The sequence below is a fragment of the Delphinus delphis genome, chromosome 17, assembly GCF_949987515.2.
Source record: "Delphinus delphis chromosome 17, mDelDel1.2, whole genome shotgun sequence".
Classification (NCBI taxonomy): domain Eukaryota; kingdom Metazoa; phylum Chordata; class Mammalia; order Artiodactyla; family Delphinidae; genus Delphinus; species Delphinus delphis.
Genome location: NC_082699.1, coordinates 70685012 through 70710711, shown reverse-complemented (window position 1 = coordinate 70710711; position 25700 = coordinate 70685012). Strand labels below are relative to the sequence as shown.

Genomic DNA, 25700 nt, shown 5'->3' with positions numbered 1-25700 from the left:
AAGAAAAGTGAGGTTAAAAGGAATTGGCTTTGCTCACAGTGAAACACTGACAGAGTGGAAGATCTGGGGGTACAGCAGATACTTTGTCACCAACCAGCTTGACTTCTGAAGGAAATGAACAACATGAAACCAGATGCAACTTTAGTCTGGACAAATGATGATTATGTGACTTTTTTTTTTTTTTCTTGCTGTACGCGGACCTCTCACTGTTGTGGCCTCTCCCGTTGTGGAGCACAGGCTCCGGACGCGCAGGCTCAGCGGCCATGGCTCACGGGCCCAGCCGCCCCACGGCATGTGGGATCTTCCCGGGCTGGGGCACGAACCAGCGTCCCCTGCATCGGCAGGCGGACTCTCAACCACTGCGCCACCAGGGGAGCCCGACATTTTTTTTTTTTTTAAGTCATCAGTTAAAACATTCAGGAAAGGAGTCAGGACTCAGGCTTGGGATCGATAGGGAAAAAAACCTCCCCACAGTGAGAATGAGCCCAAAATGGGAAGGAATCCTTTTGCAAAGGAATGAGCTCTTAGGCGCTAGGAGGATTCAAGTTGAGGGTGTTTGAAACCCTAGGATGCCCTGCCGCAGTTCGGAGAAGAGAACCCCACTGCCACCAGCAAAGCAGAAAAGGTCACATTTATGATAATCAGCAGGCATTTGAGCAGCCCTCAGGGATGTTACGGAAAGGATAGGCAACGGTCCATCATGACTCCAAGATGCTGTGATGATGGAAGTGGTGAGGATGATAAAGATGAAGATGATGAAAAGCAGCAAGAGAGAGATTCGGTACATGAAAAATTATTATTGTTGTTCTTAAAATCTTATTATTGGGCTTCCCTGGTGGCGCAGTGGTTGAGAGCCAGCCTGCCGATGCAGGGGACACGGGTTCGTGCCCCGGTCCGGGAAGATCCCACATGCCGCGGAGCGGCTGGGCCCGTGAGCCATGGCCGCTGAGCCTGCGCTTCCGGAGCCTGTGCTCCGCAACGGGAGAGGCCACAACGGTGAGAGGCCCGCGTATCGCAAAAAAAAAAAAAAAAAATCTCATTATTAAATCTAAATAACCAAGCTGGTTTGAAAGCAGACAGCCAACAAAGAATAATTAGATCTTGTGCAATCGGTTGTTAGACGGAATTCAGACATTTATCTTTCTTTGAATTAACTGCTTTGTGGCTCCTTCATTTATCTTCAGGCTGGTATGTGTGGGTCTCTCTGGTGGTGCCCTGTTCTTAGGTAGGGCTCTTTGAAAACTATCAGTAACATGGATTTTCTGTAGCTTTATCAGGAGTGAAGATGGTGGCTACAGTGATTGTTCAGGGGCTTGTTCCCCTCTAGATATGGAGCAGGTTGTCAGCAAACAGGCTGAAGCCTCCACACCAGGGAGCAGAAAAAGCATTGCCCTATGACAGCAATGAATGTGCAGTTTCTGAGCAGCATTGTGCTTCCCCCATGGATCTCACCAGCTACCTGTCATTGCCACTGTCCAAATCACAGCCATGACATCGATCAGTGAGTTCAGTCTAAAACCCAGACCACGCCAAGAAATAGGCAAGAGAATAACAATCATGTAACCATTGACTATGACTCCCATATCAACAAGTTGGACTAATTTTGTTTCACTGACCTGACCAAATCTTCTCTTGGTATTAGGGACATAGACCCGGAGATGCTGGGATAGCTCTGTTTACTGGCTTCCTTTATAAAATAACCGTGAAATTCAAATCAGGGATCATATAGTTCCAAAGCCATGCTTCGCTTTCTGTTCTCACCCCCCAAAATGCTCTGTGCTGTGTGATCTCTGGCAAGTTACTAGACCTCTCTGGCATTAAAGTGAAAAGAAGGACTTGGTTTAGGTTAATTTTAAGATCTTTTTCAGCTTTAAAAATCCTTTCTTCTTCTGAAGGAATTGAATTATGTCTCAGTGACTGGAAGATGGTTCAGGAAACTAGGCAGGACTAAGGCAAGTATACGCACATTCAGTGCTGACCTTCCAGAAGCTTCTAAGGCTGGACAACAAAATTACTGAGTTCTCTGGATAATCAAAACAAAGTTAGCAGCATTCCCCGGGGCCACCTCGAGCAGACAACAGAAGGGCAGTCAAGCACATTGGTCGATCAGTTTGGGTTTCTCTTGTGCAAAATGAAACAGCTGCCCTTGCTGGAAATTTCTTTGGCTGTTTTCTATTCTAAGATTCCATGAATTTATTTTTTCAGTAGTTTTTATGAGAAGAGAGGCAGACTCTCTGGTCAAAAATTTCCTTGTGTCCACAAGAGCAAGATCCTTAAATGACTTAACGTTTACTCATGAAGAACGTCAATGTGAATTTGATTTGCTGTGTATATGGTTGTGTGCTCTTCTGTTTTGTTAAAATGATGTTATTTGGGAGGAAGGAGGAGAACTGGCTTATAAGTTTATGCAAAGTCCCTCTCACGTTCCCCTTTACTGTGAAGGGAATCGTATTCACCCCTGGGCTCTCACTGGAAGGTTGGTGGGAGGGATGGAGAAAATGCTTCGTGAAGGTTATATTAAGATATGGATGCCTCTTAATTTTAAAAATATACACATTTAAATGCCTTGTCTCTTCTTGATGTTTATCCCCAACTCCAAACACTAGTAAAACTTCACTCTTCCAAGTGCCCAACTCTACTGCGAAGTAATTCATTCTCCTTTTTTTTTTTTCATTACAGTATTCTCAAATGAGGGACGAAGTATTCAAATCAAACCTGGTCTGTGCGTTTATCGTTCTTCTATTTATCACGGCAATACAAAGTTTGCTTCCTTCTTCAAGGTAAATATGAAGGGACTAAGTTATCAGATGAAATGTCTTTGTGAGCTGATGGGCCCTCACCTGGAGCTAGCCGCTGACCTTTTCAAGGGATCAGAATTTACCATAACGGGATCCAGGATTCATAGCAAAATATTTGACAGTATCAGAGTCTGTTCTGGTTGTCTTATGCTGCATAGTAATCTCATTACTCTACCAAGACAAGGGCTTTTTCCCAATCTTAATAAAAACAACCACCAAAATCAACGTAGGCCTCCCTTTTATTTGACATTGCACCCATGAATGCAGAAAGTAAGTATAAGTCCCTCCATCCCCATTAACTTGTCCCTTTGTTAATTACCTCTTTGTTGTTCATAGATACAGGATCATAGCTTCCAGGGTCAGCAGAATTGGCACTCTAATAATACTACAAACAAATATATGTGGCCAGTCCCTGATCCAAATTCTTTATATATAGTACACACCTAAATCTCATGGCAACCCTATGAGGTAGGTCATTATCCTCACTTGAAAGAGGAGAGAACTGAGGCCCAGAGTAATGAAATAAGTTGCTCAAGGTCTCACAGCTGAAAAATGTTACAGCCTGGATTCAAAATCAGGAAGTCTAGCTCCACAGCCTGGACTCTTAAGACTCTATTAGACACAGACTTTTATTATACAGGTTGTAGGTGCCAGAGCCAGCATTTAAGTCTAGTTCTGGATTAGTCCAATGACCATGTTTTTTCCTCTCTCCTGCACTGTAAGGCAACCCTTGCCTCTTTTCTCGGATATATTCCCTTCTCCCTAAACTAACCAGGAATTTCCCCCTTTCGTGTGGTTAAAAAATAACGTCAACAAATATTAGTTAAATGTCTAATACAGGCAAAGCAACTTGCTAGCCCTCGAGGATGGTATAATTTTTCCAGAGGAAGTCTGCATCTTCTAAGATATAATTTAGTGGGAGAGAGAGAGACATTAATAATGGCTTCCAGTTACTGAGCATTTATTATATGCCAGGAAAGTGCTAAATCCTTTGCACAGATTGTCTCAATAAAGCCTCAAAAATAACCAGTAAGTAAGGCAGCATTCTAATCCCCATCTATATAGTGACTGAGCTGGGATTTGAACACAGAGACAGTCTGTGCTTTTAATTACTTAACTGCTTTGTGCCAAAATCAGTGATTCATTCTGCCTAGGTGGTTTAAAGAAAGTTGGCACAAGGGGTGATGCTTTGAGCTGAGTAGGATGAGGGAGAAAGAGTGGAAGAGTGTCCGCAGCTTAGGAAACAGTGCAGGGAAAAGCACAGAGATGTGAACGACCTCGTGTTTGTAGCACGGTGAGTAAATGGAAGACTTAAGGGTCAAGCATTTGTGCAAGGATGTGGTGGGTGCCATGGCTGAAAAGGGAGATAACCTGCAGGAGGGCAGCGTCCACATGCTCTGGTAAGGAATTTAGAATTGAATCTGGGAGCAGGAAGGAGACCCTGAAGGTTTTTGAGGAAGGTTGTAACATGATTCTGTGAAGGAAAGACGTTCAGGTTAACTAACAGTCAGGGAATGGCAATGCTTGACCTTTTCCAGATTGGCAGGGGTGTAAGGGGAAAAGGGATTCAGGGAAGATGGTGGTAGAAGTAGTCCATTTCTGAATTTCTCAGAATTCCCACATATCTGAGCAACTGCATAAAACCAAAAACCTCAAGGACCATATTTACAACAAAAATAGGTGATGTGGTAAACCCATACATTTAAAAATGGGAATGACAATCTCCCAAGAGCCCCAAGATGGGGTGTGATATCAACATCCGTGTGGGAGGAATTGGAAAGAAACAAGTAGGCATCTGTCATATCTGGGAGGAAAAGAGCCCCAGTATCGCCAACAGATACTCACTGGGAAGGGCCATGGGCCAAACTGCAAAAGCAGTTGAAAGTGGGAGGGGGTTTGCCCAATCCAACGTCAGGTGAGCGCAAAGGTCTGCAGTTAAGGTCCAAAGAGCTAGAATTGTCAGACACTATGAACTCCCAAAACTGACCAGTCAAATCTCCCTCCCAGGATAGGGCCCTGGAAGGAACTGTATGAATAGGATCAAAATTACTCACAATAGGGCTTCCCTGGTGGCGCAGTGGTTGAGAGTCCGCCTGCCGATGCAGGGGACACGGGTTCGTGCCCCGGTCCGGGAAGATCCCACATGCTGCAGAGCGGCTGGGCCCGTGAGCCACGGCCGCTGAGCCTGCTCGTCCGGAGCCTGTGCTCCGCAACGGGAGAGGCCACAACAGTGAGAGGCCCGCGTACCACACACACAAAAATAATTACTCACGATAGGGTTATAATGAAGAAGGGAGGGTCCAAGTAAAAGTGGAAAGGGAATCTAGCCATCATGTTTTGAATACTATGTGAAAACAACTAAAGAAGTCTCTGTGGAGTTAAAAAATAAACTATCCCAAAAACACCTCTTTATAAATGTTCAACCAAGTTAATTTTACACAAAAATTAGCAACAAAATGTATTGATGACAATCCCATAGTAAGCTATTATAAGAAAAACAAGAATTAAAAGTAGATTAATATCCTGATAGGCAATGAAAGCACTCCAAAAAGACATGCCTACAACATATAACAAAACATTAACCTACTATTTCAAAAAGAACTGAAACCCTTAATGTGATTTAAGACATCAAATGACAGCCTAAATCAGAATTAGAAAAAACCTAGCGATTTGGGACGAGTGTTCAAAAAGGAAATAAAAATAAAAGAAAGATACATTTCAGAAATGAAGACTTAATACGAGGGAACATAAGGCACATGAACATAGCACATAATGCCTTAAGAGAAATAGAAGGTGGAAAGGAAGAATATTTTAAAGTCGAAAAGGAGATTTAAAGGATTGACAAAACCCCATGCCCCACACCAGCTCCCCACACCAACAATCCAGTATATTATTTGAGGGCTGTGGCTGAAAGAATTGCAAGGCCCAGATTCTTTCTCAGTATTTAGGGGAGTTCGGTTCAAACACAAGGAAACAAGAAGAATCTGGAGTCACTGGTACATACAGGTACTGCAAACACCAAGCATAGCCCAACCTCTAGCCAGATTAATATATTTATAAATCCTCACAGTAAAGGTGTATTCACCTCAGTTTCTATTACCTGATACAATATAACCAGGTTTCAACAGAAAATTACAAGTTGTGTCAAAAGGGAAGAAGAGACAAAGCAATCATCAGAACTAGACTACTCAAGTTATGACACAGCTGTTGAAATTATCAGAAAGAGAATTTGAAATAACTATTATTACCATATCAAGCATCCCAACGGGAAAAGTAGACACCACGCAAGAAAAGATGGGCAATATATTCCAACCCAATAGTTGGAAACTCTAAGGAAAAGTCAAAAAGAAATGCTAGAACTCAAAAACACCATAACAGAAATAACGAATGCCTTTGATGGGCACATCAGTAGATTCAACAACGCCAAGGAAAGAATCAGTGAGTTTGCATATAGGTCAATAGAAACTTCCCAAATTGAAATGCAAAAAGAAAAATGAAATTAAAAAAAATTAAAAATCACAGCATTCAAGAACTCTGGGACAATTCCCAAAGGTGTAACTTACGCGTAATTGGAATACCAGAAGGAGATAAAAGGAGAGCTGAGCAGAAAACATCTTTGAAGTAATAATGGCTGAAGACTTTCTAAAATTAATGACAGACACCAAAGCACAGAACCAGGAACCTCAGGGAACACTAGGCAGGATAAATACAATAAATAAATAACCAAACAAATAAATAACACACTTAAGTATGTCATATTCAAATTGCAGAAAACCAAAGACAAAGTCTTAATGGAAGACACAGTGCAGGGCCGTGTGGGGAGGGGGTTACTACTTACCTATAGAGGAAGAGGAAGAATTACACGGTGCTTCTCATCAGAAACTGTGCAAGCAAGAAGAGAACGGAGCTGGAGCCACCAACCTAGAAGTCAAAAGCAAAAGAAAAATGAAGACTTTATCAGACAAATAAAAATGGCATTTCCAGATGACCTTCCCTGCAAGAAATGTTAAAAAAAAATAGTTCTTCAAACAGAAGGAAAATGATGTAGATCAGGAACTTGCTCTACGCAGAGAAAGGAAGAGTATCAGAGAAGGAATAACGAAGTTAAATAAAATGGTTTTTTCATATTCTTAATTGATCTAAAAGATAACTGTTTAAAGTAACAATAACGATGTATTTAGTGGTTATACATATGGATGAGTGAAATGAACGACAGCAGTGTCAATAAGGCATGTGAGGGAGGAATTGGGGATGCTTTGTTTTCAGGTACCCCCGTTACGCATGAAGTGCTACAGTATAATTTGAAGGTAGACCTAGATTAATTTCAAAAGCGTATTGTAAACTCTAGGGCAAACACTAAAAAAATTTTAAAACAAATAAAATTGATATGCTAAGAAAGGAAACAAAATGGAATCATATGAAATGCTCAGTTAAAATCAGAGAGCATGGGCTTCCCTGGTGGCACAGTGGTTGAGAGTCCGCCTGCCGATGCAGGGGACACGGGTTCGTGCCCCGGTCCGGGAAGATCCCATATGCCGCAGAGCGGCTGGGCCCGTGAGCCATGGCCGCTGAGCCTGCGCTCCGCAACAGGAGGGGGCACAACAGTGAGAGGCCCGCGTACCGCAAAAAAAAAAAAAAAAAGTCAGAGAGCATGCAAAGGGAAGGAGGATATTATTTGGGGAGTGAGGAGGAAAAGGATCATTGCATAGACGAAGCCCAGGAGATGTTTTTAGGGTAGTGAAACTATTCAGGATGACATTGTAATGGTCATGATACTATGACCATGCATTTGTAAAATCCCATAGAACTTTACAGCACAAAGAATGAAAACCTTAATGTATACAAATGTTTTAAAATTGTTTACGAGTTCAGGGAAACCCATGATGAAATCAGACTGCGATAAAAGAACATAACTGTATTAAAAATGTGAAACAACCTCACCAAAGGGGGTGGGGAGAAAAGGTGGTTCCTAAGTAGCTTTGGAGATGCGTGGACTCTTGAGGACTAAACGCAGAAAGAACTGTGCAGTAGCGCCGTGCGTTAGCTGATAAAGGTGTTTCTCATGGAGCTATGTGTGAACAACCTGAACCACAGTATATGTGCGCTATAATTGAACAGTTAAGTAAATGGATGGAAGACTGTGGGAGTCAAGTTTCTCACTGTTGACGGAGAAGGTTACAGATAAGCAAGGAGAAAACGCTAGAATGATCCCTATGATAAAGGATTAGAGTTGGAGACATTAGTATGAATTTGTTTAGCTCACTGTAGTTATAGTTAGATATAGGCTGTCTGTATAAACACAGATATGTTTATCGATACAGATTAGAATACACATATGTGTGTCCTTGCTCTGTCAGCAGAGGACGCCCAGGAGCAATGACGCCTCAGTAGTAACACCACATCAAGCAATGAGCACAGCCCTGATCTTGATTTCTAATATCCATATCCAATATAAGGAACCAGGGCTCCTTGGGGAGCTGGCTGATTCTAAGTCTGGGCTAGTAAGTATACAGGAGGAGCCTGGAACATCATTTAGGGCCAGAAAAGAAGGAAATATTAAAACATACACACACATGGAAGTATGTCAAAGGGACACAGGGAAAGCTCCCTGGAAGCAGAGCTGGAACAACTTGAGCAAGAAAATAAATAAAGTAGTATTGGATTATAACCCAAAATATAAAATAAATATCCGTAGGTTCACTGACGTAAATAAATGGTTGAATGAATAAATAAAAGGTGAAGACCAGACAAATTTCCCATGGGGAAAAATCCAAGGAATTTATGTAGATGCTCTGTGCTCAGTGAGGTGGAACTGAAGCCCCCCTCCTCAAGTATGGCTATGCTGAAGGTGACTTCCACAGCGTGGATGGCGGGGTATACGGAGAATCCCGGTACACACTGCCTCAGCCAGCTGATAATGGTTCACGTCAACAGTGATGTCATGTTGATGAGCTGTGATGAGAATGGCATGAGCTCTGTGGTCTTCCTCCCCAAAATCCATAACCTCATCACGAGGAGACATCAGACACATCCCAACTGAAAGACGTTCTACAGCATATCTAACCAGTACTCCTCAAAACGGTCAAGGTCATTTAAAACAAAGGAAGTCAGAAAGAGAAAAACAAATACCCTATGCTAACACATATATATGGAATCTAAAAAAAAATGGTTCTGAAGAACCTAGGGGCAGGACAGGAATAAAGATGCAGACTTAGAGAATTGACTTGAGGACACGAGGAGAGGGAAGGGTAAGCTGGGATGAAGTGAGAGTGGCATGGACATATATACACTACCAAATGTAAAATAGATAGCTAGTGGGAAGCCGCATAGCCCAGGGAGAGCAGCTTCGTGCTTTGTGACCACCTAGAGGGGTGGGATAGGGAGGGTGGGAGGGAGACTCAAGAGGGAGGGGATATGGGGATATATGTATATGTATAGCTGATTCACTTTGTTATACAGCAGAAACAAACACACCATTGTAAAGCAATTATACTCCAATAAAGATGTTAAAAAATAAAGTAAAACAAAGGAAGTCTGAGAAACTTTCACAGCAAGAAGAGCTTAAGACATGAGAACTAGAAGGAAGATGGTATCCTGGATTGGAGATATAAATATGGGAAATCCTAGAAAGAATTTCCAACGCAGTCTAAGTATATGTGAGCATAACTAGGGGCCAGATTGTGGTCCGGAAGTAACATATCACAGTTGGTTTTTTTGTTTTTTTAATTTTGGAGATATGTTTGATTCTACGGCTGGGACAGGAAATGTGCAAGATAGGCCTGGAACCTCTTGTCCTACTAGAATGCGAAGAAGTCATCATGCTTCTTAGTTACCTCTAAAGGACTCAGAAACTGCATTGAAGAAGCTTCCATTGTCCAAAGATGGAATAATTTTAGCCCCAGTGTGGATCATTGTTAAAACAGTCGATCAAAAACCAGCAAATATTTTAAACTTTATGAGTTTATAATGACATTTTTAAGGGTTGATAACCTTTGGTGGATGATAGGGAACTGATCTGTTGTATTGCAAACTAGTGAAAAAAGGGAAAGAAACAATTTTTTTTCCTGTCTTTCCTGCATGAACTGCAAGATCAGGTGAGTGGAAACATCATAAAATCATTCAAGCTAATACAATTTAAAGAAATTATAGAATTAAAATATCACCATTTTCCAACTCTCAATGAATTAATGGATCTAGGAGTTAACAGCACAAAAAGGAAAGACAAATGTATCTTCTGATGGAAGAACACAAGTCTGTAGTCTTATCAAAGGGGCCAAACCTGTGTGACCAGGAATCCAGTTCCCAATTTGCAGGACTCACAGGGGACAGAAGATATTGCATGAGTATACAGAACCAAAATCCAGGGTAAACAACAGGGTCCTACTATATAGCACAGGGAACTACCATCAATACCCTGTGATAAACCAAAATGGAAAAGAATATGAAAAGGTATATATATATATACTTTTGTGTATATATATATATACAGCAGAAATTAACACAACATTGTAAATCAACTATACTTCAAGAAAATAAATTAAAAGAAAAAAAAGTAAAATCCAGACAGTGGGAAAGACTACAGGTCAAGGGCACATACTCTTCAATAAATAAATTGTGAGGAATGAGATAAAGAGAGAACCTGTAGATTTTTTCTAAAGACTTAGAAGACAAATCAAACTTAGCAAAAAAATAGGCAAGACTAAACTGTAGTGTCTAAAAAGGATGATAAGACTATAAAGAAATGGAAAGTGGTTAACGGGATGGGAGAGAGGATTATGCCTGGAACAGGGGACGTGGATGGACCTTTGGAATGCCCCACAAAGTTCTGTTTCGTGAACTGAGTGACCTTTATTAAGGCAGACACTTTAAAATAACTAATTAAGTGATACTTATGTGGTTTTCTGTATTTATGGTTCATTTTACAATTTTTTTTAAAAAAGTTTTAAATGAGAGAGAGAAGGAAGGACCAGGTACCTCTCCCAAATGGGGCTGGGGAAACCTTGCCTATTGTGAGCCAGATCTGTTCTAGATGCTGGGGTTATGTCACTGAACAAAAAATACAAAAAACAAGACAAAGACAAAACAAAACAAAAACAACAAGAACAAAAAAAACCCTTCCCTTCTGAGCCTTATAATCTAGTGGAAGGAGACAAAGAAATAATTAAAATATATGCATGTGTCTAGATGTATATATATGCTATAAATATAGCTACTTATATGCTATGTATGTAGATATGTCTATGGTATGCATGTAGATATGTCTATGCTATGCATGTAGATTTGTAAATGCTATGGCAATGAATAAATCAGGACAGGGTACCAGGGAATGCCACAGGAGAATGGGTTTCCTGACCACCCAAGAGCCATGTGCGGACTAGGGTCCTGGGAAAAAGGATGGTCTCAGGGTGGTAAGCTGTGGGTGTTTGTAGGGTCTTTTGCCAGATCTACCGAAACTTCCTTGACGCCCCGCTTCACTCCTGCCAGTGAGGGTGAGGATGTGGTCATATCTGGTGCACGCTTCCCTCTGGACTCCGGGAGCACAGGGCGTTGACATTCCCAACAAACATCCTGTGAGCCCTTGCTATGTGCCTGTCTGTGCTGGACCCTGGGGCCACACAGTCACAGTCCCTGGCATCATACAGCTTACAGCCTACTTGGGGGAAAGAAATGAGTTGAACAACTATAATATAGTGCTACCACTGAGGATGGGGAAAGGGTGGCATGGGCTGTGTAGGAGTGCGGTGAGGTGGAGGGATCAGGGCAGCCTTCCCAGGGGAGGTGGCACTGACACCTCAGCCGCGTCCTGAAGGATTCTCCCGGTTATGCGAGAGGACTGAGAAGGAGGGGAGTGGGAAGGGCTGGAAACTGGGTGTTTTGGAGGTGAGGGGTTTGTTAGCCTTGTGGAGGATTTGTGACTGGCTGGCAGAGAAGACTTCATTGAAGCCTTTTAATCCAGGAAGTGACATGATTGGATTTGTGTTTAGAAGGGTCTCACTGGATGATGATAGGAGGGGATCAGGTCTGGACCTGGGAAGACCATCTGGGAGGGGATTGCAAAACTCCAGGCAACAAATAATAGGGACAAGATAGTGGCAGTGGAGTGAACCAGAGAGGACGAATGGGCTCGGTATTTAGGATGGAGGGTTGACAGTTCCCAGGACTGACCAGGTGCGGGGGATGAGACAGGAGGAGGAACCCAGGATGGACCTGAGGATCTGGACTTGAGAAGGGGTCCCAGCCCCCTTCCCAGAAGGGGTGACCAAGGAAGATGAGCCGCCTTGATGCCCAATTCCTGGGTTCGGGGGAAGAGATCTGGAACCTCGCCTGGCAGCTGGCTTGATGGAGTCCCTCTGACTGTGGGGTACAAGCTGAAGCCAGGAGCTAAAATACCAGCCAGCACCCCAACCTCACTTGCTCAGTGAAGAGAAAAAACTGATAGTGAAGACAACGTCAAAGCTGAGCTCTGACCACACAGCCCACGTGTAGCGGGAACTGAGCAGCCTGTGGGCCCCAGACACAGCCCAAGCTTTCTTCACTGTGAGCTCATTTCCCCTCCAACTCACTTTGTTTCTGATTGATTCTCTGCGACTGAACAGATGGTAGGTGACTTTCACTCGCGTTTCTTCCGTCATGGACTTTGTAGCAGACGAGGCAATCTCTGCTCATATGACCACAGCTAATTCCCAGCCCCCAAAGCAAAAATTAATGGACCCTGGCAAAGAAAGACAGTGCTTGCCTAGCGCTTTCCTTTAATTTCCACATGCGTGCAGCTGTTCCTCTCCCAGAAGGGGAAACTGAGGAAAGGCCAGACAATACCTTTTGTAATTATAGAACAGTGCATCTAAGTCTGCATGCATAGTAATGACAGAGGGATGGAGGGAGGGAAGAGGTAGGAGGGAAAGGGAAAAAGAGAGAGGGAACAAGCAAGAGAGGGCAGATAGAGAGGAAAGAAAGAGGCCCTGGATATTAATAGATCTACTTACTATGCATCTTACTGGCTATGTGTCTGTACTTGACCTCTCTGAAGCCTCAGTTTTCTCATCTGTAAAATGGGAATAACAATGCCAACTTCCCAGGGTTGCTGTAAGAATTAAATGAACCATACCTATTTTGATAAATCCTGGTTCCCCTTCCCTTCTTGAGTCACCATATTATCACCTAATGAAGAGGCTACAAATACTGACTTCTCAGGGTTGCTACAGGATCAAATGCACTATTGGACTCGCAGGCTCTTTGCAGATTCTCGAGGATAGTCCAGGGTCATCTTTCAGTCTGCATTTCTGTTTCCGAATGCACCACAAGCTGCTAGAGGCTACTCGCTCATCCCCCCAGATCACTGCCTCCCCAGCAAACCTCCAGTCATGGTACCAACCCAGACTCTGCTTTAAAGACACACTGCAGAGGGTAAATTAGAACTTAACATCTAGAAATGACTTGGATAGAGCTGTTCGCAGATCCCTTGCCATTCTTTTTCAGATTTATTTTCAGAAATGAAAGGTTCCCTTGCCTCTTACGTACACCAAGAATGCAAAAGCAAATTCAGAATCCCTGGATGCCTGAGTAGCTCTATAATTAGATAAAAATTACAGTCCAATGTTATAATGTTTATGTGTGCAGAAATAAATGAACGCTGAAGAGCTGCTGCAGAGATTTCCAGAGGAATTTTATACATAGCGCCAGTACCTTGCTTAGAAAGTGTCTTGCAGTTCATACTCTTCCCAGACATCTTTAAGATGCCTTTAAGTTTCCTGATTTTCACCATGAATAGAGAAAGAAAATGAATGTTTCCTTGAGTTCTTATTATGTGCTAAGCATTACATTGCTTTATTACTTTAACCTCAGAGCCTCCTTTAAGAGGTGGACTTAAAAATCCCAGGTTTGCAGACTAAAATAAGATGCACCCAAAACTTTAAAAACTTAGATGCTCAGAAGAATGGTACCTTGCCCAAGGTGCGTTACTGGTTATGTCTCAGAGCTACAGGTTCAAATCCACAGGGCTTGGCTCTTGCCTGCCTTTCACTTCCTGCCCATCAGGACTTCCTGGGGCAACCTGAGCTTCCTTGCTTAAAGGAAGAGGTGGCCTGGTCAAGGGGAAGAGATGACCAAGCCTCTTCCCACAGGGAAGGTCAAGGAGGAAGAGACGACAAGCATCTGAACTTCCCATAAACACTGACCTTTAACAGCGACACTGCCCTCCAGTGAGAACCAGGTCCACTGAACACTCCAGATGCACTCCAAGCAGGAGGGTTGGCCCTTCTTCCTACTTGAAAAGGACACAGCAGGAGGGCGGGCAGAGGGGCTGGGAGTGCAGATGGCAACACAGCCTAAGAAGGCTGGTGAGAAGAGAAACAGTCTTCTCTCCCCACAAAAAGGAAAAGTCAGTGAGTATTTATTGAGCACTTTCTATGTACTTAGCCTTATGCCAGGTGTCTTGGAAGAATCCAAAGAAAGACCGAGCCTTGAAGGATGACCAGGATGTTCCCCACCCCCCAGCCCCCGGAGAGTGAGAAAATACAGAGGTAGGAGTAGCACAGCATGTAGGGCATGTGCTTGAGGATTTGCCCATGGCGTACAAGAGGTGGAGAAAGAGAAAAGGCAGCAGTGAGAACCAGGGGCACCCTTCTAGGCCGGTGCGCCATGTGAAGGTCTGTAGGTTACCTGGATGGCGGCCGTGACCATGAGAGAGTTTGAGTCTCCTGCTGGGCGGCTTTCAGACTCAACCTTGGCCTGATTTGCTTCTTCCTTCGCTTTGGAACAAGATATTTGTGTTCTCAATGGCTGCTTCACAGTGTTGGGACACATCTCAGCCTTGGAATTGGCCCCTTCTCTCCTGGGAGTGCCTGACAAAGCAATCCACCTGCATTCTCTGTCATTTGCTTCCCCTGGGTGCCCAGGAATAATGGTGTGTTGTCAGGGAGTGTTTTTCCAGCTTGTGTGGGGGGAAGTTACCCATCTGCGTAGGGCCCTCTGGGAACCCACTGCTACACAGACCTTCTGTTCTTATCTAAAACACCTGCAGAGATTTCCTATCAAGGTGATCCATAAAATCAAAACTGTGCAAGCATTGACAACAACAACAACAACAAAAACCCTCCAACAATGATAGCTGGGCTGTAGGAGAAGTCACTTTCCAGCCTCCATGATGCTTGACCATGCAGAGGAAATTGACAGTCTTGGTTACTCCGTCCTTCAAATGTCTTACACTCCAGCTCTCATGATGCCGTGCACTCCTGCTCTCCTGTGTACTGACTACATTTCCTAAATTCCCTTTGATGCCATCTCTTCTTCTGGCCCGTTGGCTTCTCCCGTAGCTTCACCTTTGGTCCTCTTATTCTTACTCTGCACACTCTCTTTGGGCAGTTTTCTCCAATCTCAGATTTTTCAACCACCGCCTACATGCTCTGAACCCAGAGTGCTAGAACCATCCCTCTAGCTGCCTAGACGTCTAGACGTCTCCAGCTGGAGGATCCACAAGCACCCAAAATTCAACTGGCTCAAAATCAAATGTACCACCCTTCACCTCTGTAGACTAGCTTTTCTTCCTGCACTTAACCCAGGTAAGATGGTGAAAACATTCGTGTTGCTCATAATGACTTACCTCTCCCAAAAGCCCCCCTACACACACATATAAAACACTTATTAAGATCCCCTCCATAGGGACTTCCCTGGTGGCACAGTGGTTAAGAATCCATCTACCGATGCAGGGGACACAGGTTCGAGCCCTGGTCCCGGAAGATCCCACATGCCGCAGAGGAACGAAGCCCGTGCGCCACAACTACTGAGCCTGCGCTCTAGAGCCCACGAGCCACAACTACTGAAACTTGCACGCCTAGAGCCTGTGCTCTGCAACAAGAGAAGCCACCTCAATGAGAAGCCCGTGCGCTGCAATGAAGAGCAGCCCCTGCTCACCACAACTTGAGAAAACCTTTGCGCAGCAACGAAGACCCAACGCGACCAAAAATAAATAAATAACGATTACCTCCACATAGTTCCTTGAACGTCCCAATTATCAGTGCTGTTACCCTATGTCCCTTCCTCGTTAATTCAGGCCTCAACTATTTAAACCTTCTAAATACTTTCTCTAAATACCACCACAGTTGTCTTTCACACTCACAGATATGATCATGTCCTTCCCTGATTAGACATCTTAAATATCAGTACATTGCCTACAGGCAGAGCTCTCTCTCACAGCATTTATTGGACCACTTGTTCTCCAGTCCCAAAGCCTCACCACCTGGCTCACTGAAAAACTCTAAACACACTGGTCACTCCCATTCCTCTGTTACTTTGTTCACATTCCCCAGTCTTTCCTCCCAAAACTCCTTCTCTTCAACCTCCAAGACCTAACCCCAATGTCACCTCTTCTGTGAAGCCTTCCTTGATTTCCTTTCTTATTTTCTAAAAGATGTTTGTTTATACCCTTTTCTATATCATAACATAATATGTAATAGTTCATCATTTGTATATCCATATTCCCCTCTAGATTATGATCTCCTAGAAGATGGGCAAGATGCGTCTCTCATCCTGGTACCCCCTGATGCCTACCTAGGAAGAAAGCTTGTTGAACGAATAAATGTCACAATGAAACCACAGAAGCAAAAAAGATTACTGCAAATATGGGACATACATTACTCACCAAAATGATTAGAATAGCAGAGTGGACTTTAAATCCTAGCTCTAACACTTACCAACTCAGTAACCCCTGGGAAGTTACTCCTCTCTGAGCCTTAAATCTTCATGTGAAAAAAGAGATCAAAAGACCTCTTAGGTTTGTTCTGAGGAATGGAAATGAGGTATTGTATATAAAGTGCTTAGCACAGTGCCTAGCACGTAATCAGAGCTCAATACAGTACTTACGCTAGTATTATTAATAATAAGAAAATTCCGGCAAGAGGATAAGAAGAGTAGCATTAGAAGAAGGTGGGTTCAACTTCATTCACTAAATGTACATTTATTGAGCTCCAGTCAACACATTAAAGCCAAATGAAGGAGCTTCACTTTTTAGAGGAAGGAACGGATATAAAATCTCCCACCGTGTCCGTTAAGGCACCATTTAACATGCAGCAGTTTGCTGGCTAAAATAGAGGTAGAGAAATGACAGGTGCCAGCCAAGGACACAAGTGGCTGGACAGAGACTAGAGAGCAAGGGATAGATTTCCAGGGAGAATCCTGGTGATAAGTTGGCTGATAGGGAGAGGAAGCAGATGCCTCCAGAGATGGGGTTTTAGATCACCGCCTGACACCCAACAGAGGTGCCCAATAGGCAGGAGCTACCACAGGACCGAGCTTTGAAGCCTGAGATGCAGAGTTAGTGGTGATGTTGAAGCCTTGGGCAAGTATGAGCTCTACATACCCATGTCCCACACAGCACATAGTATAGTCTTTGCAAACCATGATGATCACTAAGGAAACTGAGCGACGTGCAGAGGTGCCAAGTTCAGTTCTTGGCATCAGAGCGGCCAAGAGGGAAAATGCTTCCTAAAACCCACCTTGAAGGGGGAAGTGCGTGTGGGTCTCTCCCACAGCCAGAGTACTGAGATAGAATTCCAGTGGTGTGTTGCCTTGGCAGCAGGCCTAGTGAGAAAGAGGAATGAGACAAGAAGTGGGAAAAAATGGGCAGAAGCAATAGATCAAGCCAGATGTTTGATGCTCATTGCAAAGTTTCTCAATAGAATATTCTAGGGATGGATTTAATTGGTTTAAAAAGTCTCTGTTAATAGCCCTTTTCTTGAACAAACAGAGCTTTAGAGGAATTACGGGGTGCAAGGAGTGGGAAAGGGCGATCATGAATGTGATTGCCAGAGTTGCTCATCGAGAGGGGATCACACGATTAATGCCACGTGACCCTACGTTCTGTGTTTCCCTGCAGGGTGATGCCAATGGCCATCCAGTTTTCCATCCTGATTATGCTGCACTCGGCTTTGGTCCTCATCACCACAGCGGAGGATTATAAGTGTTTGCCCCTGGTCCTCCGGAAAACTTGCTGTTGGATTAACGAGACCTATTTGGCCAGGAATGTCATCATCTTTGCATCCATCTTGATTAATTTCCTGGGCGCCATCCTAAATATCGTAAGCATTCCAAGCCCTTTGGTATCTAGTGTGTAGTCAGGAATTAAGAGTTTATGGAACCTGCAGCTTCTTACCTTGCCTTCCTTGGTACTAGTTATCTTCATGTGCCTGGTCTAGCCCCAAGCTCAGGGTTAGAGAAGGAAGATGTGGCTAAACGGTCAGAACTGTGCATTTTCCTGGTGGAAAACTGTCTTTTTCCCAGTGGCAGAGGTTATTTGCTCTAAAGGAGCTCCAAACAGCCTTAAGTTTCTGTACTTTCAGTGGCCAGTGAATCATAATCGTAAATAAGAGTTACTGCTTATTAAGTTCCCACCTGCTATGTGCCATGCACTGAAGGAGGAGCTGTATGTGTTTTTCATGTTTAATCCTCACATAAACCCCGTGAGGTAAGTCTTATTATCCCCACTTTATGGCTGAGGAAACTGAGGCTCAGAGACATGAAATAACTTGCTACTAAGGTCTGTCTGACTCCATGACTCACGCTCGTTCTCATATGCCAAATTGTATCTCTGGGAGTGGGAGTGGGGGAATGGGAATAAATAGCTGTCATTTATTTATTGAGCACCTACTGTGTGCCACAGGTAGGTATTATTGTTCCCATGTAACGGATGAGGAAACTGCATTTCAGGAAGGTTGAGCATCTTACCTATGACGTTCTAAGAGTTCATATTGGATGTGACACATTGAACTCGGATGAATCTCCAACTGCCGTATTTATCATTGTTTTAATTTGGTGATCCATGCTTTAATGATTTCATTTTCTCTCTAGAATGGTAACATAGTCGCTCTAGGCATTATCTGTGTCTATCCAAATAGTCCGTGTTGTCCATGATTTAGGGATCTAGATTTTAGGAGACATTTATCTGATCCCGGGTTTTGAACATTGAGGGAGGCTAGCTGAGGCATCGTCTTGTGGCTGAAACCATCATTGTGCCCTTTGGGCCTAAGGGAGGGTCTCCAAGCATTCAGGGACCCAAACTGTGAAGCCCACAATTGTCAGCCCCTGTGTTGGAGGTTTATATTGCCTGAAATCCATTGTCCAAATTGGCCCAATAATTACTTAGAGTATATGTCGCTCAAGCTCTGCGGTTGGCCTTGTAGAAAAGGAGTCTATGAAGAAAGAGGGAAATCCCCAAAGAAAAGGGAACCCATAATCTAATTACATTCATCATCTAATGAACAGTTTATAGATTATGGCAATTGAAAATGGAAGTACTTAGGATCATTGATCACAGACTGCCAAGTCGTAGCCAGGATCTCAAGTCTTGATGAATCAGATGTTTCTGGGGTGCAGGATTTGGAAATAAGCCCAATGACTGTAGGTCAGGGTTACCTCTGGGGCCAACCGTGCCACAGTGGAGTGGAAGGTCAGAGGCTTTGGAGTCAGATAGACCTGCGTTCAAATCTCAGCTCCACCACTTACCAGCTTGGCAACCCTGGACAAGTTACTTTGCTTCTCGGAGTTTCATATTTTTCAGTTGTAAAATGGGGATAAAAGTGGTAGCTACGTCACAAGGTGGTTGTGAGGCCTTTTTGTACAAAGTCTCTGGCACAGCACGGGCGCTCGGCCACCGGGAGCTATGCTTTTCTGAGTGCCACAGAATCTCCTACAGCAATTTCTGGCCTAGGAAATGCCCACCTCCCCGACGCTAAGCGTCTTTCTGGAAAGCGTGCCCCCTTGGATCCCTCGAATCTGCCCAGCTGTTGACGTGGAGACAGACCGTGAGTGTTCCCCAGACCTTTTCTCCTGCCACCTGGCTCTCTCTTCAAAGCCCCACTTCAGTGACCCTCTGGGAGGGGGTCAACAGAGCAGTCTTACCCAGGTTTCGTGACTGGCTTGCAAATGTTTTTTCTGAGCCAGTACTTTCTTTAAAATGAAAGGAAAAATCCCAGCTGGCACTGAATTCTGAAATCAAACCCCTCTAGGGCCTGGCCTGCTCCAGGCATTTGCCGAAACCCAAGAGCAGTAGCAGAGGACTCCGTCTCCAGCTTACACTGACTTTGTTGTTCCTGTGTTTTTTTTTTGTTTGTTTCTTGTTCTTTTTTTTCTTAATCCGCAGCTGTGGTGTGATTTTGACAAGTCGATACCCTTGAAGAACCTGACTTTCAATTCCTCAGCTGTCTTTACAGATATCTGCTCCTACCCAGAGGTATTTATTCACGAGCTCCCCTTGGCGAGACTGGGGCTTAGGTATCTCCACAGCTCCAGAAGAACAGGACTGGCTGAGGGCCTTAGACATGCTAGCACTCCAGAGGCCCGTCTTCCCTCTGCTGCCTGTCCTGTATCTTCTGCTTCTCCCTCTGCCTCTTTCCTGCTCGCTCCTCTGCCTCTCCTTCCCGTTTCTCTCTTCCTTATTCTCCCTCCTCCTTTTCTTTCTTCTGCACTTTCCCCTCCATCCACGGTCCTCTTTCCCTTTTCCTTCTCTTCCCTTCTCATTTCCTGTAACTCGTCTTAAAGCCCTAGAGCAGAATGTGCTGTTATCTCCAACATAGGGCCGGGCACAGAGTTATCGCTCAACGTTCGCTGCACTGGAAAAGGAAGGATGGAAGGAAGAAAGAAAGGAAGGAGGGAAGGAGGGAAAAAGGAAGGAAGCAAGAGGAAATAGAAGGAAGGAAGGAAGCTAGTAAATCACAAGCGCAGAAAACAACAGCTAAACATAAATCAAAGTGGTATAGAAAATGCCCAGAGCATCACAAACTCAGGAGGTATCCCAACAGGACACTCACCGTCATATTGTAAGTCTGACCCTCTCTTGGCTACATAGCTGCTAGTCTGGCCCTGGGCCTTGGGGTCAGTTTAAGGGGTCAGGCAAAGGACAGTCTTTGGCTCTGTTAAGCCATGACCCAGATCTTCGCATATTGGGATATAAGTTTTGGGTCAGGAGGGAAGACAGTTGGGACGCCCCAGTAGGCCCCAGCCAACCCTATACCTTGAAGACCTTGGGTAGGTTTTTATTCTCTGAGACCCCCTCCAATGTGTGGTGGAGGAAAGGCTCTCTGTTATCTCACCTTGGCCCCAGAATTGGTCTGAGAAATGTTCTGAAAAGGACAGAAAGCCTCACCTCTGACCCCAGATATAGAGCATCTACTTGATATGCATAACATCGTAAAATCTTCAGTATATGTGGAGGATGCTATGACCATCTCCATGTTGTAGGTAATGAAACTCAGGCTCAGAAAGTAGCTTGCTCAGTGCTACTCATGCCTGGCTTCCATTCTTTCTCATTTCTCTTCATTCTTCCTCCCTTTCTGTCCTTCCCTTATTAATTCAGTTATTAAGATTTAGTACTGCAGTTCGAACCATATCTGGCTTATTCTTGAGCTCATACTTATGAATCCAGGCTCCGTCCCTAGGGAAGAACCAGGCTGTTCCTAAGGACGCCCTGAGCAGGATGGGGCTGGCTCTGGTTTCAGGGCTGTGTGGGGCAGACCATGCGCTCTGGGACTCTCCCACCAAGTACTGAGTGAGCTCCGATTCTGTAGACTCTGTGGGACACCAGCTCCCTGAGAACTTCTCAGTTTGGAGGGCATGAGGAGTGTCCCAAGAGGCAGTAAGTTGGCCAAGAATCAGACATTTAGAGTTAGGCAAACACTGGATTTCACTCCCAGTTGAGCCCCTTTACTTGGTAGCAGTAGAATCTTGAATCAGTTCATCCTCTCTCTGAACCTCAGCTTCCTCATCTGTAAAGTGGGAAAAATAATACCTTCTTCACACGGTGATTGTGGAATTAAAGAATATCATGTTCTCGCAGTGCCTACCTAGATGAGGTGGCAAACGTTGAGTTTGTAACGTGTGGTCTGACATGAAGTTGGTGTTTGTGAAGTACTAATCTGGACCTCTGAATCAACACTTGATGTATACCCTTGGCCCCAAACTTGAACTCCCACACTCAGGACCACAGCACGCATGGATTTCCCCGTCCTGAGAAAGGGGTGGGGAAGCTTCTGGATCACAGAGCTTCATCTCTGTGCCTCCGCAAAATAAGGATGAAAGTAATACCTTCTTGATCGGTTGTTGTGAGGATTGAGTGAATTCATCCATGTAAAGTGTTTAGAGCAACACCTACCACAAAGTATCTGCTGATTAAATGTCAGCTGTGACTTATTTACTAAGTAAAAAGGCTTAGAGCTTGCACCATCAATATATATTTATCTATAAGTTACAAACCTATACCACTGTACTAACATACCATGTACATTATGAAACATACTCATAAAATAGAAATGTTAAAAAGTGAGATAAAATAAATGAGTCCAAGTTTTAATATTTTCCTCCCACAGACAAAGGATCATCTTGCCCAGGGGTCAGCAAACTATGGCCACAGGCCAATTTCCACCTGCCACCTGTTTTGTAAATAAAGTTTGATTGGGGCACAGACACACTCATGTGTTAGCGATGTCTACAGCTGCTTGTATAATAATACAACGGTAGAGTTGAGTAGTTACAACAGAGGTGGTGTGGCCCACTAAGCCAAAACTGTTTGCTCTCTGGCCTGTTGACAAAGTCTGCCAACTCCCAACATCCCGTCAGGTGCAGAAATCCCACTGGCCTAAAATGTGGGCATCTGGACTCTCTCCATCACCAGCTACTACAGCAACCTGGTTTGACCCACCATTTGCCATCCTGACATATATGGCCGTGCTTCTCTCCCTAAGGATTTGTCTACCAAACTAGAAGGAATCAAACATTCAAACCTTCTAAAAGGCTTAATCTGCACAACACCTCCCATCACTCACAAGTGTGTGTCCGCAAGCAAATCACTTCCTCTCTCTGAGCCTTGGTTTCCTCGTCTGTATACCGGACCTTCCCACCTCACCCGTGAGAAACGATTCTCAGGCCGGAAGCTGGATGATGCGACATAAACATGAGAGGCTGTCATCATATATGGTACAAAGTATAGTTTATTTCTGAACTGGAGCTTGCCAATTACTAAAAAAGAGTGAAGATACAGGAAACGACCGTGAAGAAAGCCGTGTCCCAACTACGATTTGAGAGGTAGTCTAAGAGGGGAGCGAAGAGACAAAGGTTTGTAAAGTGAATGACAGGCACGGGCACAAACCATTCCCATCATCTCAAACACCAGAATGCGGTTCTCGGGAGGCTCAATGGGAAGATCTTCATTTTACAATCGAGCCCCTTTAGTCTATGCTCTGGCACATTTGAATGACTAGTCAACTGTACTTGCAAGAGCAATCAGTATGCTATGGCTTTAAAGGGTCCCTGAGAACCAATTTTCCCTAGAAGTCTAATCATCTGCGTCTTTGTATCCTGGCACTTTCTGCCATTTCTCCCCCATGAATTCAGGTCCTAGCCAGCTGCAAGCTTCTCTTTTCCAAGTAGACCCAATCCCTTCGGATTACTTCCTGCCAGCTCACATATCCTTAAGGCATCATCTTAGTACCCTCACTCCATCCTTTCTATAATTTATTTATCTAACTAGAACATTTTTTCCAACCTTTCAAATTTATAAATTGCTTTAAGGAGAAAAGACAATATTGTATAATTTTCAACATTACCTTAAGGGCCCAGCACGGGACAGAGCCCACAATCTATTTAATAGTTTTCCTTTAAAAAAGATGTATTTCCAGTGGAGTAGCCGAGACAAGATTTGCCTTGCCACCTGAAACAGCTTAAAAATAAATAAATAAATACGTGAAACAATAGTTTTCAAGACACTGGGCATCAGGTATTGAAGGACAGCAATCCCTGAAAAACAAGAAGCAAATTAAGTGAGTCCTGTGATTGCCAGAGCTGTATCTCGTTCTTTTTTTTTTTTTTTTTAATTTTGTGGCCACACCATGTGGCATGTGGGATCTTGGTTCCCTGACCAGGGATCGAACCCACACCCCTGCCGTGGAAGTGCTGAGTCTTAACCACTGGACAACCAGGAAAGTCCCATGTATCTTGCTTTAAGAGATCTTGTTTTCAGACTGGCTCAGGTTGGAAGAACACACATGGAACCCTGTGCAACTCCCGGATTTGAGGAGACAGAGCCGAGAATCTGGGGGGACCAAGGTGGCTAGAGTTTGTAGGACTCACTACCGGAGAGAAGAGAGTTGCAGAGACAGAGAAAAGCTCAGAGGTCTGCAGAGGGTCCGATCAGTGCATGCATGTGAGGAAGCTAAGGAACGCTTGGGAAAGAACCATCTGAAAGGATTAGTGCCCAGCGCTCACACAGGGCTGGGAATAGTGTCTTTTCCCACCAACCAGACTGAAAAACATCGTAATTCGTGGGGCATTACGTAGAGCAATCGGATGAGTCCTGCTGCAGGAGCATGCAATAATTATCCCTAGATTCTATGCTGCTCTAGTTCTTCCTAAAAAATCTTAAAAGACTGAAAGTCTAAGAAGACTTTTCTTCTTTCTTTTTAAGGTCAGCCTGTTTGTGTGTGTGTGCGTGTGTGTGTGTATTACAAAAATGAAAATAAATCCAATCAGATAATGAAATAAACATATAGGGCAATCAGTCTTTAAGTAGGGATAAATTACTGTAAAAGAAATGAGTCCTACATAGTTTTCCCTTCAAGTCAAGCGTTTTGTTGCTTAATAAACTTCTTGTTTAAAGAAATAACGAGAAATATCTTATATTAGAAAATGTGAAGTTATATTTCTATATTGGAAAACAATGTTCATATCAGTCTTCTTTGTAATAGCCAAAAACTGGAAACAACCCAAATGTCTATAAACAGATGAAAGGGTATAAAAAATTGTAGACTATCCCTCCAGTGAACTACTGCTCATCAGTAGTGAGAAATGATCTATGGATATATGTGCAATAACATGGCTGAATCCTAAGATCATTATGCTGAAGGAAATAAGCCAAAAAAACAAAAGTATGCATTTTCATGGTCCCACTGATCTAAAACTCTAGAAAATGCAAATTGATACGTAATAGCAGAAAGAAATCAGTGGTTTCCTGGCTTGGGATGTGGGAGGGAGGAATTATAAAGGGGTACAATGAAACTCATGCAAGTGTTCATTTTCTTGACTGTGATGGTTTCACCGACTTACGCAAATACTGAAACTCATCAAATTGTGTACGTTAGATATATGCAGTTCATCGTAGGTCAATCATAACTCAATAAAGCCATTTAAAACGTTAAGTACAAAAGAGGAATCAGAAAGACAGACAGAGAAAGACAAGAGGGAAGCAGAATTACAGAGAGTCTGTTAGAAACCTGTAGTCAGAACATTTTGGCTTAAATGGCAGCTCTGATGCTTATAACTGTGGTCTTGAGCAACTTACTGAAGCTCTTGGAGCCTCATTTCCACCCTGGGGGTAACAACTGTGCCTGCCTCACAGGGTTGTCAGGAGACTTAGGTTGATAGAACATATGTATACACTTACTATAGTTCCTGGTACAAAATAAATGCTCATTAAACATCAGTCATCTTGATGATGATGATGATGATGATGAAGATGAGAGAAGAAAGGGGGAGTTAAAAGAGGAAGGTAAAAGGGAGAAAAAGCAAAAAGGAGCAAAAAAGCAGGAAGAGAAACAATGAAAAGAGAAGAGAGAATCAATGATAATAAAGCAAATAAGCAGAGTTTTTTTAATTCCAAAAGTGACTGTACAAATTGGTGCTCCCCTAAACTCTTGCCTTCATTTCTCCGGTTAACTCCTCAGGTAGGAATCAGAACCTTAAGTGATTCTGAAGGAAAATTTATTCATTGTGGTCTAAAGTCCCCAGCAAGTAAGTATTCAGGATAAAATTAGATTTTCCCAAGCTTCCACAGTGGCAGTCCCAGCAAATAATTCAAACACAGGATAAGTGTCAAAGAGCTCCACTGTCATTTCAGAACTTTTCATAGTTGAACAGAGGGATCTT

General features: G+C 43.6%; 1 protein-coding gene across 1 annotated transcript in view; it reads left to right on the top strand.

Moving 5' to 3' along the window:
- ADCY8 (adenylate cyclase 8) overlaps positions 1-25700 on the top strand; it is a 217567-nt gene that overhangs the window by 138762 nt on the left and 53105 nt on the right. Inside the window, exons 9-11 of the mRNA XM_060035308.1 lie at positions 2680-2780; positions 17668-17869; positions 19930-20019. Coding sequence (XP_059891291.1) covers positions 2680-2780; positions 17668-17869; positions 19930-20019 — 393 coding nt within the window. The remainder of the gene's footprint in view (positions 1-2679; positions 2781-17667; positions 17870-19929; positions 20020-25700) is intronic.